This window comes from Coturnix japonica, chromosome 3 (genome assembly GCF_054131305.1).
Source record: "Coturnix japonica strain WE chromosome 3, WE-NBRP24, whole genome shotgun sequence".
Taxonomy (NCBI): domain Eukaryota; kingdom Metazoa; phylum Chordata; class Aves; order Galliformes; family Phasianidae; genus Coturnix; species Coturnix japonica.
Window position 1 is genome coordinate 55,270,623 of NC_140665.1, and position 19,115 is coordinate 55,289,737.

Consider the following 19,115-nt stretch of genomic DNA (forward strand, 5'->3'; position numbering starts at 1 on the left):
CATAATCATTGTGACTTTTCTATACCTTCAGATAAAACACTCTGACACACATAAAGCTGTTATGATGACTGCTATAGGCTAATACTGGTAGCATAGCACAGCGTTCACACACAGCTCCTGCTACTTAAGACAGACATGTAGACCACACCATTAGACTGGAGTGTCTTACCATATTATTCATTAATAATGCTATTTTAATTGTATTCCTACAGTGAATTATTCTTTTTAGATTTAAAGAATGGTTACTTTTCCTTCTCTCATATTGTCCATTTTCCTTTTTCTATCTAAACTTACATCAGAATATCAATAACTCCCATCACACACTGGAAAAGATGAACAGTGGTTCCTACACCAACAACTAGAGATTACGTCCTGTATGTAAAGGGCATCTGCAGCTTTATTTCTTTAACCACCTCCACCAAAATGAAGTCATATATTTTGCACTCCTAGCTAGGTTAAGATATATATATTTTTTTCAATCACTGGTAATAGAAATGTCACAACATTATTCATTTCTTTTTCTGCATGATACATTTTTATTTATGTGGCCAAATACTTTTTCCCACTGGACTCGTCCTTCATAACACAGGGTGCACATCTCAATTTAAGAAGCAGATATGCAGCATCTTATTTTACTCTCATTATTCACTTCTGCTTTGGTACTTACAGCATTCTATTCAGATTCTGCTTTGAAGGCAGAACAATTAACTTCCTAACAGGCAGTCATCATTGCACCACTGGAATGCAGAGTAAGCTAATGAATATGCTCTTATCACAGTCTTGGTAGGAAATATTTTTCTTGCCATTTTAGAAATGCTGAACTGAACTACAGAGATTTTCAGGTAACAAATTCCCACTTTCTGAGTGTGCCTTATCACTGTTATTTTGCATGTAACTTCTCAGAGTTCAGCATTTTTTATTTTCCAAGCACAGCTTTTTCTGATCTGTTATAGCTGTGGAGCACTCAGCACTTGTGCAAAGCTCAGTCACAAGTCAAGTATCTACAGTGCAAGTCCAGAAAAGAGCACTCAGTTAAAAATCACCTGTTCAGAGTTTATATATATATCTTTACCATCAAAATCTCTTCTCCCTGTAACCTCTGCTTATGATAGATTTCCCACTTCAGCAAGTTAAACAAATTCCCAGAGAGGGCAAGCTGATAAAGACTCTCTTGTTACTCATACTATGGTTCTGTTTGATTTATCTTTAATATGGGTTGAAAAGAACACCTTCTCAGTGCAGTCGGGACTCTATGCTGAAAAGCACAATAACTTTCAAGAAGATATAGGCATAAGATCTTAAAAATAATACCTTGGCCCTGTAGAAGTACCACAGCAGTTTTATCATTGGCTTCAAGAGGGCCTGGATCTCACGCAACAGATCCTTATTAATACTTCATGTTTTGACTCTAATTCTTATGCATACAGACAAATGTATTTCCATTACAGTAAGGGTCATTAAAGCTATCTAAGAAAATGTGATTAATTAGTGACATTTTAAATTATGTTGGTTTGGCAATAAATGTCACATTTATATTATTTTGCATATCCTAGTCGCTACCTTTCTTTGGACAACACTGACATAGGAAACATCAGCATAGTACACAGGCCTTTAACATCTCTACATTATAATGCAGTTTCACTTACTCAGTGGAGGCTGAAGAGGGTGTCCAGTTTTTGTACACCAGCCTGCAGGATGGATATCAGGACTATCTACATCCATCCAATAATCATAAATACTATCCCAGCCATCAAAATGGACCTACAATTACAAAAGAGAAAAATATATTAGATTAAAAAGACTCTCTATTAAATCAGTTTCCCTGAGCAATCTAGAAACTAGGAAATCTATCTCCATTAAAGAAGTCATTTTAAGAAAACTAGGGATGTTACACAGAAAATACATATGTATTAGATTTTCGACCTATATACACTTTGAGCGAAGAAAAGTGATGGCATCATTTGGTCATTTACTGTGTGTTTCATCATTGGGCTCAGATCCCTACAGCAAGACATGTTTAACTCTCAATTCCTAAGCAAGAAATTTTGTCTTTTTCTCTCTTAAAAAAACAAACAAACAAGTAATAATTTATTAAAATCAGATCATCCAGGGTAAAGAGCTGAAGCTGAAATCAAGGTATGTGACATCCCAAAAAACCACCAGTTTTTGCCATAGAACATTTTTTTTTCCAAACAAAAGATAAATATCTTTATTACTAAACTTCTGTAGTTGTCAATGGCTCAGATCTCTCAGGTACACACATGGATTCACATACACACATATGTTCAAGTGAAGCCCTTTTCAGTATATGCTCTAGAGTCAATTAAACTGCCATTCAAGAAGCTACAAATCCTGCCATATTAATAAGATAGACTTGAAAGCATACTTCCCCCTCTTTCTTTTTTATGACCAACTTAATCTTTAGCTGGAAAATTAAATCTGATGACTCCCTACCTGACTAATTCTTATTCAAAAGGAAATGTCAGCTGCATTCCCTGCTTGAAATACAGGTATGCTGAATAATTCTCTATGAAATGCATACACAAATATCCTTCATATCCACCTAGCTGAATATATGGCATATGCCAGTCTTAACAGTCAAATGCTCCAGAGAGGAAGCTGTTTTTGTAAAACAAAGCAAAAACAGTTCAATCATAAAAATTGTACTTAAAAAAAAAAACAACAAAACAACATCATCTGAACTTATTGCAGTCTAAAGTCTATTATATATTACTGTATTATACACGGTCAATTATCACGAACTTCAAAATTGCAGAAGTTTCTGACAATGCCCAAGAGATCAGGGTTCCTTTTTCATTTATCCCTTGTATCTCTCTCCTTTTCTTCAACCTTTACAGAGACAGATTCAGTTAGCCTAGGCCAAATATTTTATAGGGTCCCAATTATTAAATCTTCCCTTATTTCAATAAAATGGGCAAATGTTTTGTGTCAACTGTTTCCTAAGCAATTTCCATATTCAGCTCTACTAATTACCTATGTCAGCAAATGGAACTAAGAAGATAAGAGAACAACCCCACCCAAAGGAATTATGTGCATATTAGTAAGTGAAAAGGGCAAGTAAAAGCTTAGCAGGACACAGCTGAATTCTTACTTAATTTTATGACTATAAGATTTTATGTTTATAAGTGCTAATTAGGAACTCAAGTGAGATGGTACAGGGAAACTTACTTTTATTCTATAGTCATCAGTATCTACAATAGTTGCTACTCTGATAAATACTGGATTTCTCTTGTCGACCACTTCAAGCTTCATGTTTTTCTGGAACCCATGAGAAGGTTTCTAGGAAACAAAAATAACTAAGTGAAACAGAAGAAAAAAATCAAACCTAATCTTATGGTGCCTAAAATCCATCAAAAACTTCCTGCCTTCTTTTTTCAAATCTGCCCTTCTCCTCTGACAAATACAAATATAAAAAGAAAATTGAAAGCAATTTTCCAAGACTCAAAGAATGACCTGGTTTGGAAGCGACATTTCTGCTTCTGGCAATCCAGTTCTTTGCAAAGCATTTAGAATTTAGAATTAGTAACACTAGTCTGAAAACCTCAGACAAACCAATTAGAAAGCTCTGAAGCAAGGGGCCTATCGACTGTCTGATCTAAGATCCTACCAGTGAGGTCTTTTGCATCCTCACTGAAAATCCTAAAAGGCCACTACTGACGGGGAAGATAGATGTCACTGAAAGAAAGTAGCAAGTCCAAAACTAAAACAAAAGTAGAGTCCTCTCAAAATCTTGGGATCTATCACTGGATTCTGTCTAAATGCCCATTTCACAGGTTCATAGATGAAAAGGTTCACAAAACATATTAAATACAAACTGTCCCTTGGCTACTATGAGAATGGACTAGACGGGAAACCAGCCTTACCTCCTACAATCATTTTTACATTCTCATTGTATTTACTGCACCATTTAAAATGTAGGGGTAAAAATACATGAGTTCAAGTTATGATACAATGATTCAGAAGCTATCTTATTATTTCTAACAGCAAAGCAGTAATTTCTCATAGCAAACTACATGAATTACTAATATTTTGTAGCATTTAATTCCATTTGTAACAAAATAATAAAGTAATAGCAACTATTATTAGTAATTACAGGATTTCTAATAGCAAACAGTGAACTTGCACAAAAATAAACCTCCTATAATGCAACAAATTAATTGGATACACCGGGCAATATAAGAACACCATATATATATTTCCTTATTTAATTAATAATGTGTACTTAAAAGCGTGGTAAAAACGTAAGCATTTTCTCACCACTTTAAAAGCCCTTGCAGGTGCAGGTAATGAGCTGGTTTCTTCCAAATACTTCTCCCAAGAAAAATGCTTAGCATGTGGGTAGTCTGGCACAAAAGAAATATTAGCAAAATTAAATGTTGCAGTGTAAAAAACTTATGCAAAATTTACAGAATGCATAGCTTAGTTTTATAACACTGTTTTGTTCTATGCTTCAGATTCCCCTACAGACCCAGAATGTACAGTCCCCTCCCAAGATTTCAGCTTCATCAGCAAGCTGTTGAACTACTCGTTCCAACTGTAGATTTAACCAACTTGCATATTACGGGATAAAACCATTACTACAATTCACTATGAAACTGACAAGAAAGTAAGCATAACTAAAATAGCTACTTAAAAAGTAGCCAGCATAAGCCACTGTTTCAATGAGAAAAAGTATTTCCCAATCACTCTCTCCTGCTTAGTGTAATAGAAGTTGTATTTGAGTGATCCTGAGATGATTAAGTCAGGAAACTGATCTAGCTAAAAATTAATCCAGGAAAAAAAAAACAAAGCATGCAAAATTTTTGTTATCAGGCTTACTTCTCCTCAAACCTTACTTAAATCATATTAATCATTTTGAGGAGAAAATTGTGTAAACTCCAGCATACAAATGTTCTGATTTGGTTTAGGTTTGAGGTTAGGAAGAAATTATTCGCTCAGAAGATGGTGAGGCACTGGAACAAGTTGCCTAGAGATGTTGTGGACTCCCCATCCCTGGACGTCACACTTGATGAGCTCCTCAGAAGTCTGATGTAAAGGCTGCAACCCTGCCCATGGCAGAAAAGTTGGAACTAGATGATCTTTGAGGTTGCTCAAAAGCCATTCTCTGATTCTATTATTTTGATATCTTCAATTACTAAAGCAATATTATAACAGCCAGCCTAACCACTGTCAGATGGCACAGGTGCTTTATCACTCTGGCAAGTTTTTTGTACTAGGCTATCAAGTCTTTATATTACTTTTTAAGTCACTTATATCTGAAAGCTGTACTACTTCTCATATGAGCATCTTCTTTTTCTCTTGACAAGGAGGACATTTAGCTATTCCAGATACACACATCAATACTGAAAAATAGTCTTTCTTATATTCACTAGCAATTAGTACATTTCCATTCATAATGGTTGACTCTCTCTTCTTGACTCCCAAGAGCCTTAACAAGTTTGACTCCTTGATTACATAAAACAATTGTCTCATCCCCACATTATTATGTGTATTTAGAATCATAGACTCATAGAATCATTAAGGTGGGAAAAGACCTTTATGATCATCTAGTCTTCACTATGTCCACTAAACCATGTCCCTCAGTACCACATATCTCCAGAGATGGCGACTGCACAACTTGGGCACAACTGCACACTGGGCGGCCTGTTCCAGTGTCTCACCACTCCTGATATCCAAACAATTAGTTCACATGAAGATTATTTTTATTATGCATAAAATTTTACATAGAATTTATATTATCAGCATTTTCACAATGTAAACCTTACAACAAATGAATAATATCTTTATTGAAGTAGTATGTATATGTACATACCTAATAGCTAATATCTATCGTAACTCCACTCACAATAAATTATGTCCAATAAAAAATAAAAATTAGTAATAGCAATTATTAATTACAGAGAAGAGGAATCAGAAGAGGTGACAATAAACTCACTGTAAGACGTAATTCTGCCAACTGGCTATTACTTATATCTTTCAGATACGTAGCATGATACAAACCTGGTGGGGTGATAAGGGTTCTTTTATGTTCTTTACACCACCCAACAGGATGAATATGTGGGCTAGCTGCCTCACACCTGAGAGGAGAAAAAAAATAATGAATTTCTTCAGACATCTTATTATGCTTAGAAAATAATACATACTAAAAAGACTTAACAAATTCTAAATAGCCTGTGATACACTCAACTTATAGTTAAAACTGCAAGTATAACCTGAAGATATGAATACATTTAACACAGACTGTATTACCACCTATACAAGCATAGGACTTTATTAAAATTTAACTGACAGGTCAATAAATCAAGTCTACGTCAGTAGACCTTTACTGAGAAGTTATAATGATGGACCTGAAAAATTCAGACATAGAGATTCTTGTAGGAAGCACATTGCTTGGTTGCAAGAATATATTTTCCCATCAGACGGGAAGTTTTTCAATATCAAGACTCAAACTTTAAACCAAAAGTTTAAAGACCTTGATTAAAGATCTGAGAGCACCTGGAGGCAGATTAGAAAATAATGCACAACTGCAGCAGACTGTCTATAACAAGCAAAAAATCAGTACTAAATTCTAAGGGGTCTGAATGAAGCTATGAACATGTTATTATAGTCCAGCAGAATACAAGAAAAGCCTAAGTTTGTGCAAAAGAGTCAGGAAAAGAAAAAAAGAAAAAAAGAAAAAGAAAAATCAGGATTTTAGACCCCAACCTGTCTGAAAGAATGCAGGACTAATCAGTGAACCAAGGCTGAAAATTGCCTTAAGAAGGCTGCTAACAACTTCCTATATTTTCTACTATGTGCACCAAATTTTGCAGAAGTACCATTGCCTATGGTGCACCACAAGAACCACAGAAGATTAACAGGCAGAGTGAGCTGGAATTGATGTACTGGCATCTTCTAAAACAAGTAGAGATCACTCTCATTCTACTCATTCATTTGTTCAAATAATACTTAGAAAAAAGCTACCAAGCTGGCTACTAAGTTGTGTAAGCAATGGAAAAAAAACAACAACAAATGTACTGCAAAAATATAATCAACACATCAGAGAAAAATTATTTAAGTATTCAATATTAATAATCTATAAATATATTATTATTTGCATACTTGTTGTATATTTTATATATAAATATAATGTATATAGGACATCTATAATATAGCTTATATCCTATGTAATATAGCACTTATATCTTAATAGTAATAGGAAAGGCAAAAAGTGAGGTTGATCTACATGAAAAATAAAAGGCCATTAGACTCTGCTATGACACATTCACCATCTCTATGTCTGCAGCAATTCTCAGTGATTGTTTTTTCAGTTTGCTGAATAATCAGCAGTGCTTTTTGATGAAGCAGACGGTACTTAGGAATCCAAGATTACCACCCTGGATGCTTGTCTATGAAAGTTAAAATAGTTACAGTCTTCATTTCCCATTTCCCACAGGCAGGATCAAGAAACCAAGCCCGAGTAGACTAGATAGGAACACAATCTGTCCCTCCTAACTGAAAGGATGCTGCTTTCCAAATAGTCTGCAAATATTTCCTGAAAGAAGCCATGCAGAGGAGCATCCGTGCATGAAGGCATCTACTTTGTACACAACAGTCTTTGCTTAAGATACTGAATCAGTCATTGTGATCCAATTTCTATTTAACCCTTCTCTGAAGTCAATGTTTCAAACCACGGGCTGGAGATTATCTTCTAATCCTGCCTTTTCCCTCCAGCCCAGGAGTTACTAATACAAAAAACCTGAACAGAGGGTCTGTTCTCCCCCATAGTTGTAACAGAACTGCTATCCATTTTCTACTTGTAAAGCATTAGCATGTTGAAAGTTCATACACTATTATCTCCCTTTGTTAGCAGTACTAATTTATTCCTTAAAAACACCACAAGTTTATAATCACAATACCTAAGAGGGTGTGAAGAACAGTGTTATGACAAAGAAAAAAGTTGAAGGTAAATAAGCATGAACTCTAACATCCTAATGTACAGGTCAAAATGCTAGTTCAGTAGACCCTGAACACAAGCATGTCTTAAAGAATGCAAAAGGAGACATGGAATAGAGAAGACTGCAGAATAAGCCTTGGGTTACAATCACATTGCTGCATACAACAAAAATGAAGGAGCATGCTGTATTTAGAATACACAAAACACTTTTTTAATCTAGAAAGAAATTTTACACAGTGATGTCTAAAATTCAGTATTGATGTATTTCAACAATTGAAATAGAAAAAAGATGTTTTGAAATCATTTTCTCACAGTAAGCACTCTTATAGCCTTGTACCTAAGACTCATATACTAATGCTGAAAAATATTAGCCAGCCTACTACAATTATCTTGTGGGTTTATGTTTAAAAGAGCCTGGCTCTTATTTCTTGGTAATAATGCCAAATAAATCCCTTTCTAGTGGATAAAACCTGATTTCAGTAGATTCTGGAATGGCTCTGACAATAGGCAAGAATTCAGCTCACATCAAGAACAACAACTTTTTGTCCTATACAATATATAAAGCTATCTTGTACACACATAAGTATTTACAGTATCACAGCAAGTACTTTCTAAATAACTAAAATCACCATTAACAAAAGGAATGATTATATCTTTAATAATAATTTTGCATTGATGAAATTCAGCACTCCAACTCATAAAAAATGCTTTGCCCCAAAGCAATTAGAGAAAAGGTGAATACTTCACTCACCCTTTTTCTTCTTCCTGTCTCTATACAGTAACTGTGAAGAGAGGTTAGAAGCATGGGGGGCAGTATTCCTCTCTTCTATTCTTCTCAAAAGAAGGGTATTACATAGAAGTCTTTACACAGACATGGCATCCTTTCACACTGAAAGGACATACTCTTAGCACTTCCTGAAATATTTTGCAGTAAAGTCCAGAAATTACTTTCAAAACTCACCTGAGTTAAAGTTGGGATCAAGACCCATACTCATGGGCCACTGTAGTATTATCAGTATTTGCTTACGGTAATGGGCTAAGTGTGTAAAAACTCTTGTCAAGACAAACTTCCTGAAAGCATTACTTCTGTTTTGCTTTTGCAAACACACAGTTTGAATACATGTTTATAAAATTCTGAATAGTAAATATCACTTCACACATTTCTCACTTTGAAAAGAGCATTATAAAATACTTGAGATATTTTGGTTTGCTTTACAAGAAAACCTGGTCATTTCAGACAAGCCTGTAAGAAGCTGTAATCACAAAAGCCTCATGAAAAAATCAACAGCACTGTTCCAGCAAAACCAGGTCACACAGTCCATCTTTGCACAGTGATTTTACACAGGCTTTCAGCTTCTAACAGTCCATTTAACAATATAAACTGGAGCTCAGTAATAATAACACACAACTTAAAGCGAAACTATTATGCTTCAATGAGTTATTTCATGCACACATACATCCAGTTTGGAAGAACAGCTACAGCTTATCAGCCTAAGTCCGAGATGTGTCAGCTGGAATGCCAAAGGCTATGCTGACTTTTCACAATCAATTTGCAGCATCCCATAGCTTTTTATCTCATTCACTCCCAAACAGATTACAGAACACCCAGTTCACACGCCTCATAAATCACAATGATCCATGAATTGCACAGATACTCGCTAGGCCCAAAAGTCTGCCACTGTGAACAGGAGCTGAGGAACTTTGCGCCTCCACACGTACCTACATCTGGACTGCAATAGAACACTACCAGCATCTGTCAGGCACGTTCCATTCACAGAGAAAGGCTGTAATGTTCACAGATTTTAATATCACTCACAATCAATTATTTCAGTCTTTTGAGAGCATGCAGACAACTATTATTTATACTGGAAACTGAAACTAATCCAGGCAGCTGAAATGGAGCAAAAAGAAGCAGAGAGCCAGCTGAACCGCATGGAGGGACAGAACTGCATCCTGCAAAGGACGTCAATGCAAAAAAGAGCTACATGATGTAAAAGGCCAGAAAGAAGTTCCACTGTTCATAGCTTCCAACAATAAAAAAAGCTGAGGGCAGCTGGGAATGTGAGCCCTGGCAAGTGCAGCACTCTACAGGAAAGGAACATGCCTGCAGCTAAACGACTGCTAGTTCACAGCAGGGAGCACGTCCAAACGGCAGGCACGGCTATGGAAGCAGAATTAGTTCTTTTCTATTGCTATAATCATCTGTCCTGTTAATTTTTCCCCCAGATCTGTTTAATATAAACTGTTCATTCAATTCAGATCGAGAGAGACAGATGATAATGCTGGTTGTTAGAAAAAAAGAATACTCAATTCTTTTAGGTTTTTTGGTATTTTGAACATGACTGTATTAAATTTAGATACAATCTGCAATGAAACCTTTATCTACTCCCAAATACTTATACATACATGCATTATATTCAGAAATAACATTAAGCCCTCAGGAATGCTACTTATACAACTTCTTGACTGTGACGTGTTGGTCCATCTAACTATGAGAAAAGAAAGAAAAGAAGAAAAAAGAGAAGAGAAGAGAAGAGAAGAGAAGAGAAGAGAAGAGAAAAGAAAAGAAAAGAAAAGAAAAGAAAAGAAAAGAAAAGAAAAGAAAAGAAAAGAAAAGAAAAGAAAAGAAAAGAAAAGAAAAGAAAAGAAAAGAAAAGGAAAAGAAAAGGAAAAGAAAAGGAAAAGAAAAGGAAAAGAAGAGAAAAGAAGAGAAAAGAAGAGAAAAGAAAAGAAGAGAAAAGAAAAGAAGAGAAGAGAAAAGAAAAGAAAAGAAAAGAAAAGAAAAGAAAAGAAAAGAAAAGAAAAGAAAAGAAAAGAAAAGAAAAGAAAAGAAAAGAAAAGAAAAGAAAAGAAAAGAAAAGAAAAGAAAAGAAAAGAAAAGAAAAGAAAAGAAAAGAAAAGAAAAGAAAAGAAAAGAAAAGGAAAAGAAAAGGAAAAGAAAAGGAAAAGAAAAGGAAAAGAAGAGAAAAGAAGAGAAAAGAAGAGAAAAGAAAAGAAGAGAAAAGAAAAGAAGAGAAAAGAAAAGAAAAGAAAAGAAAAGAAAAGAAAAGAAAAGAAAAGAAAAGAAAAGAAAAGAAAAGAAAAGAAAAGAAAAGAAAAGAAAAGAAAAGAAAAGAAAAGAAAAGAAAAGAAAAGAAAAGAAAAGAAAAGAAAAGAAAAGAAAAGAAAAGAAAAGAAAAAAAGAAAAGAAAAATAAATCGAAAAAAAAAAAAAAAGAAGGAAAGAAAAACATAGAAGTCATCCTGCAGCCCCATCTAGTGAATAACTGAGAATACTTCATCATTGATAAGAAGGTATTATTTTAGGTTATGACTTCCCAAAATGTGACTCATAAGGTATGTATACAGAAGTGGCCTAGCAAGTCACATTGCCATATTTTGTATTGATAACCTGACGATAAGACAGACCATGGTGATTTACATAATGTTTTACGGCTTCAGGATCATTCATTAGACTATTATCCATTCAAAGCAGCTAAAAGCATGTACTGTGATTCTCAATTCTTTAAGATTGTTTTATCCTCCTTCTGGTGTAATAATTACTTCAAAAAGATCATTCCTTTCAAAGAAAGGAAGCAGCAAAATTCATTATCTCAAAAAAAAAAAAAAAACCCAAAAAAAAACCAAGAAAAGAAAAGAAAAAAGAAACAAGTGGACCATATTTTTTGAAGGTTTTGCTGTTAATGAAGTAGCAGATGCTGGTGGAGAGCTGAACTGGCCACTTATTTTGTATCACACAAAAATCCAGCCCATATCTCTGTCCAGTCTTAACTGTATCACACAACAGTCATTTAATTAACATTATTAAGATCATTAAAACTGATTTATCTCCACAAGGGGCACTAAAAATCACTTTTCTATGCAGGATGGACAATGAGTGAAGCATAGGGCACCACACTCTTGGTAAGCTGATCCTAAAATTTGATGTAGCACCTCCTCTGCGGGGGATATTCAGACCAAGCAGTGGATTAGGGCAGCCAGAACCCTCTGACCCAGTGAGGCTGGGCTGCAGTGCTCTTAGCACTACCACCACAAAATCTCTCCTGAGGGCAAGCAGCAACAAGCTAGTACAACTTCTGCTAACACTCTGTTTAAGTTTTTGCCAGGAAAAAAAAAAAAAAAAAGAATTAGGAAGCTCAGGCTATGGAAACCTGTGTGAAAACAAAGCAGATTTAAGAGAATAGAGAATTGAAAGCCAGAGTGGATATACAGTTAACTTATGGAGATACAAATGACCATTTCCAGATTTATTCCAACCTTAAAAGCAGTTGGAGTGGAATTTCCAATGGAATGTTTTTGGCTCTGAAAGAAGTATCATTTGTTTCAGCAAAAACTGCAGAATAGATGGAAAGGACTGGAAAGCCTGTGGAAGAGAGACCAAAATTCTCCATCATGAATGCCCATTTTGTTCACTTTTCTTCCCTCTAAAAGACACTGCCAGGAGACTATTTAATAGGATTTAAAATATCACCACTATGCAGTAAGGAGTGGTAGCAGTGACTAGTTCTAGCTCGTACTTATTTGCAACCATTTGTGTATTTTCTAACACTCCAGAAAAGTCAGGAAAAACATATTCAGGTTGAAAGCTTGGAGCCTAAATTGCTTAGGCCATGGTTGTTGTTTCATACTTATTTCATGAAGTCTGGTAAAATTAGTCAACTGTCTCTCACTCATTCAAGAAAACAAATGACTTTATATAATGAATGAAAAAGTTCAATTTGCCTAATCTAAATGAAAGATGGAGCTTGTTTAAATATAGCCCAAAAAATAAAGTTACTTGATGGAAAATCCTCAACGACATACACAACATAAACCATTTCTCCTTACTGAAACCATTGTAAGTCTGAGATTTAAACTTGCATAAAGGAGTAGGGAAATTGCAGGTCCTCCACTCTGGGTAATCCCAACAGACCTTTCAATTTTTGTTACAGACACTGATGAGAAGTTTATGCACTCAAGATTTTTTAAGGCCCCTCTAAATCTTGTATTGAAATTAAGAAGATAAATGGGGTGCATTTTCATGTTCTCTTTTGGTTAGACATTCCATCACTATTTTCATTCACTATTCTATTTTCTCTCCTTCCTCCTCTATTCACTTCTGTTCTCAATTACAACAGTGCAGAAAGGGAGGCCTGTTGACATGACAACATTACTATGCTTGAAATTCAGTGTATGTCTGCTATACATAGTACAATGCAATGCACCTATGCCACCTCTGAACAAACTGCAGGTTATATTACATTGTCTTCATCTGCCATAAAAGCCTTACATAAATGCTGTTTTCATTATTAATTAATAGCATAACTGTTATTCACGAGCATGTACATACCAGGAAATTCAGAATATATTTTACCACTTCCCACTCTCCTGCTACTTTGTAGAGGAAGTGCAAGCTTTGCATTATTTTGTCATGGAAATAATTACTAATCTTTCCAGTCTTTGAGTAATATGGCCTATCATCTTGTCACTCAGCTCTTCCCTGAAATGCCTGCTCACTGCTGATTCAATAAATTAATTCTCCTACAGCTTATTTGTCAGAAATTAATTCTCCTACAGATTATTTGTCAGATAGCCCATACAATTATTATCTCAAGTTACACACAAAGTTTTGAAGTTGTAGTTTCACATCATTCTCAATGACACAGTGCCCAAGCAGTCATCAAATACAGAAGAAGAAAGCTTTCTGCATTTATTTTTACAGGCTTACCTATAGATTTCAATTACCACTGCAGAAGCCACGATGTGGCCTTACAACATTCTGCATTAATTCTCCTTACAGCCTGTTCTACACTAATTCACTCATAAAAGAATGTAAGATACACTATTTTGCTCTAAATGATCTACAACAAGAATATGCAATTGTAAACAAAAACCTGTTCTGTAACAGCCAAAATCATAACTTCTTTGGGGATCTTCATGCTTATAATACGTCTTTGCTTCTTGCACTGACTTTTCACAAAGCCTTTCCTCTGTACAACAATATAGACAGGCCATCTCCAACACAGGGAAGGACATTAGGGTCCCAATTTACATAGAATACAGAAGAGTAAAACCAGCTTTTGCTACCATCCTGATACATTACAAAAGACAGCTAAAGTTCAGGCTAAACAACATACTGGACCAAGAGACTCATGAGAAGATACGGTCTTAGTTTCACATTATGTAAACCTAATTCTAAGGCCAGTCACATTATTATGGTGCACATTCTTCACTAAAAATATTAACCTCAGTATACTGCGTGTCATGGTTTTATGGTCATCAGTATTCCACATCATGTAGTGCACTGGGAATTAAAGTGTTAATGCCCCCGTTCTGCATACCATAGAGAAGAAACTACATTCCCCAGCAGACTGCTCACTGTGCTGATATCATTCCTGCACTGGGGAGAACGCATATAAGGGCACTGGTGGGTCAACTGATGCTATCTTTCCTTCAGCTATCCTCCCTGCTGCTTGACTTGACTATTGCGTCTACATCTCAACATTAGCGTAAGGCCTTCTTTTTTTTTTCCTTCAGACTATCGCTTTTTCATTATATCTGATTTGGTCAATCCAAATTCTAATTATATTGTATTATACTGTTTTATCTTGTTTCTTCGATACTCTATTTAGTAAATGAGTTCATTTCTTATCACATTGTTGGCATTTTTTTCCCAAATAATTTGGGGTTCCCTGTTTTCCAATCTCCAGAGGCACAGATTCTGAGAAATCCCTCCGCCCCGCTCATCACAGAACAGGGCCAAACCAGCCTGTAAACCATTCACATGTGTAATTGAAATGAGAAATTAGACCACAGCTCTAGATATAGCAGCACATACAAACAGTCAGCACAATCTCTGAAAATTTTTCGTGTGTAACCCAACAAAGGAAATTTGAGTCATCCTGCCTACCATGGAGATACTGTGGTGGCCGACTACAAATCTAGCAAAAGTTGATATTGCAACTGTATATACTTCCTGGAAAATATCATAGAAAGCACTGCTTAAAGCTAACATGTTTCCGATACGTCTCACTAGGATACAGATCAAAAACATCATACCAGTAGTCGTAACTCTCATCCCAGTTGTCAAAATGAACCAGAAAACGATTGTCCACCATGTCTGTTACCGTAGCAACACAAACGAATGTAGGGTTCTTTTTGTCTACGGCTTCCAGTTTCATCCCTACTCGAAATCCCGATGGAATCACTGTCTATATAGAGGAAGACATTTAATTAAAGATAAATGCTGTAAATCCAGAAATCTCCCCACTGTTCACAATCAATATATTCATGTCATTTCTAAGTTTCTCAAATAGCTGCTCCAACAGAGTGGCAGCAGCCTAATTAGTTGACATGAGAGGTGCTCAAATACAGAGAGACTCATGGCTTATAAAATAAAAAAGAAGTACTGAACATGATGCTAAAATTAAATATATCGGTTTCAACTCTGTCTCGTATACTCTCTCTGAAAGCCAGTGCTTGTTCCACAACATTGTGATGTGAGATTAGGAACAACAAACTATTAGGATTCATTTAATATAAAATTTCTGAACCTATCTGGTGTTTAAACAGATTAATAAATTACAAAATGAGAACTACAGAGATAAACTGAAGTGAAACCTGCCACCACTGGAAAGTGCAGTAAACCTAACACATATGTGAGCACACTAACTACTTTCCACACTACCTGTAACAAATGAGTACTTACTGCATTCTGGTTTTCAAATAGAGATTTAGGAGCAGCTTGAGCCTTGCATGTCTTTAGATATGAGGGCCAGCTGAATTCTTCTTCTTTATATCCTAAGTAAAAAAAGGGTAAAAATAAGACAGGTATGGGACACAAGGTGAATGTAGTTGATTTCATCTTAATTGTTGAAATTATTTTTTCCATCCAGTTATAAAATTCTTCATAGAATTTTAAAACTAAAGAACTTATCCAATATTTTTTCTTATATCACACAGACTATATAAGAAAGAAATATTTCAAAACTATTATTAATTTTACCCTAATATGAACTCAGTGAATCTCTGAAGGATCACTAAGTTGGATTATTAGAAACTGAAGCTGGACACACTGTAGCTTACAGAATTCAAAAGAAAGTTGATTAAGCTCTTCCATTTATTTATTTTTTTCCACATCTGGCATTACAAGGAGGAATCATGTTCTTTGTTTAGGGTAGGATGATCCTCCTTACAAAAATGTCAAGATTTCTTTACACTAATTGAACAAAGTACTGCTGTACATTATTAGTTTCTTGTGGTCTGCTAGGACTGACATTTAAACTGTTCCTAATCCTCATCTAGAAGGAAGAGTAGCCATATAAATGATTGCACTAGGCACCAACTCAGGAGACTTCAGCTCAGTTTCAGTTTCACCTTCAAAATTATGCAGGGAGCACTTCTTACAAAACTGCTGCACAGTTTCTGATCTCTGGCCTCTGATCCTAATCTCTGTCCTGATCACCAGACACTAAGGTCATCAATGTAAAGAACAATACTTAGAGGGAAGCCTAGAACCAAAAATTTGATTCCTACAAGGAATCAAAAATCACAGTAAGGCAGTTTGATATTACAATCTCTCTCTGTTCCAACAAAACTCTCCAAGCAGCACAGGCTACAAGCCACCTCTTTTTCTGCAAGAATGCCACATCTCACCACCTGCCTTTTCTCTGCCCCACAGCTACACCCAGCTTCAGTGAACTGACTGACACACAAAACAGATAAGCCCAGAGCAAGTGCTCTCTTGTGAATTTTCAGTGAGTGGCTTCGATTTCAGAACCAGCAAAGGCCCCGAAGACCCAAAAGCTCTTCTAACTAAGTCAGTCAGTTTAATAAAATTAACTTCCACGCTTCCTACAGACTTTACCTTACTTTCCCACTGATTCAGCAAGATCACAAGTAGCTCAAAAACAAATTTGCTAGGATATACCAAAACAGCTGTTTATACCATCAATGCCACAGATTCCCATACGGACTCATAGGGTAAACTGTCCGCTACGTGCATTTCCCATATTTTTATTCTATGCACTTACAAAGAAATCTAAAATTCTGTTCATAGTTTGCATCTTCTAATATTTTCCTGGAGAAAATGAAAATTAATTCTTAATACATAAAACTCCATAAACTGGTCATGTGAAATTGTTCAAATATTTAATCATTAAAAGAGCTGTAAGTACATAGAGCTTTCTTCCTTTATTCACCTGTAGATGTGTTTTAAATACATTTATTTTAATTCATATGTTATAATCCAGTAAAACAAGATTCAAAACACCATCAATTGTGGTAAGTGATTTCCTCATCTACTGAAATGTGTGAAATGTGTCACCTCTTGACTATTTGAAGTGCTGTTCAAATATGTCACAGACTGTAATAGCTTTGTTTAACCTTCTAGAATCCCATATTTTCAAAGACACTACAAATGTCCTTCTGCTGCAAAAGTAAAAAAAAAAAATAAAAAAATGCCTGTAACTGGTGAACACCCAATTCTCTTCCATCTCCTCCCAAAGTATGATCCTACAACACCACTTGTTCTTTCTCGTTTGTTTTCCATTCCACATGCAAGGCAAACTTGCATTACGGCAACAAAGAAGTCTCACAAGGATGAGAGCAGGTTTCAGCAATCAAGCCTTGTAAATAATCGTAGAGTTTACTGCTAAAATGAAGCAAAGTAGCTAAGCGACATATAGGGCAGAATACTTTGCTGGTCTCTGATGAAACACCAGAGAATGATCTTGTTATTCAAAAGTTAAGATTATATTCTTGAAGGTAGTAGGATTACACAGCTGTGCAGGATGACAACCAGATTCCTGACAAGTACCTCCACATTTCCTCCCAGGCTATTGTTCTCAGTTCTTCTGATAGGCTTTATGATTTTGCTAAGTAAATGAGATACAATGGTCCAGTGTGGTGAAAAAATAAACTAAACAAATAACCTTACCAAAGTAAGGCTAGAAGAGAAAATGAAGAAATTTCATACAATTGTCTCAGAAGAAGACTCTCCTCCAATAACAATAATTCATGATTAACAGAAGATTATGCTTTCTAAATGTGGCATTTAAGATGAAAAATATGACAAACTTGCACTATGAAAATAAAACATACAAAGTTTGCATTAGTAACACCAATCATTCTAGAGCTCATTTGCTACATGTTACTTCAATGGGGATCAACTTCCTGAGAAAAAAAATATGATTTGTGTTCAAGAAATCACTGTTTCTATACAGCCAGTTATGCAGAACAAGGCATGTACGACAGTGGTAGCATGGAGCAGTCTTGCCCTGAGGCCACTGAGCAGCCTGTGAAGAGCTCAGAAGAGCTGCAGCCCATGCTCCTTCATTTTCCTACGTGGCTCAGCTAAAGAAATGCCACTTTTTCCTCACGGGCTGGCCATATATATCTAGCCCATACACTTTTGGTGGTTTTATTCCTACTTTCTGCATCTGAGCACTTGCATCCACAGTTTTTTAATACTTCATTATGTACATCTTCTTCTCTATTGTCACCATTTTGCATATGTTCTAGGGCCTATCAACCTACTCTATTTTAGAACACCCCGGTGTTCAGGGCTTGCTCCCTTTCTCCCCACACACTCTCTTCCCTCCCAAGAAGGGAGTCCATTAGCCCTTTCACAATGATACTATTTGATAGATACCCTCCAACCACCAAAATAAAACAGTTACATAACCAGAAATGGAATAATTAAATAAGCAAATTAAAAATATTTCAACACACGTGTGCCATTTACTATCTACACATAATCTATGTGTAGACTACATTTTCAGGTTGTAAACTTTTCTCTCCCTCTCAATCTCTTCATTCCTATTTTTGTCTCTATAAAAAGCTTACTCTTTGAGGCAAAAGCACAGTCTTTATTGGTCTAAAACAATTAATATGTAATAATGGAAATGTCCTGAGATCTTCCACTAAAAGATTCTCACCTGCCAAGATGCTGCTTGTTTACTTGCAAAAATAGTTCATTTGGGGTCTACATTTGTTGCTTAACTTTCTCTCCTAATGCCTTATGCATTACTTCTCTGGTTTGTTTCATTCCCTGCCTTCTATGCATTTCCACCAAATTAAAAAAGCAAGATTTCAACCTCAAGATTTTAGCAAGACTTAATAGAGAGCTTAATTTAATATGTTCAATTTTTCTGACTAAAAAAACCAAAAACATTTCTGCC

General features: G+C 35.5%; 1 protein-coding gene across 16 annotated transcripts in view; it reads right to left on the reverse strand.

Annotated features, from left to right (window-relative positions):
- Positions 1–19,115, reverse strand: part of L3MBTL3 (L3MBTL histone methyl-lysine binding protein 3) — a 76,482-nt gene that overhangs the window by 20,929 nt on the left and 36,438 nt on the right. For all 16 annotated transcript variants that reach the window (XM_085541672.1, XM_015858558.3, XM_015858553.3 and 13 more), the window contains 6 exons: positions 15,644–15,735; positions 14,995–15,146; positions 6,022–6,098; positions 4,279–4,364; positions 3,190–3,300; positions 1,647–1,761 (listed from right to left, as the gene is read on the reverse strand). In XM_085541672.1, coding sequence (XP_085397798.1) covers positions 1,647–1,761; positions 3,190–3,300; positions 4,279–4,364; positions 6,022–6,098; positions 14,995–15,146; positions 15,644–15,735 — 633 coding nt within the window. The remainder of the gene's footprint in view (positions 1–1,646; positions 1,762–3,189; positions 3,301–4,278; positions 4,365–6,021; positions 6,099–14,994; positions 15,147–15,643; positions 15,736–19,115) is intronic.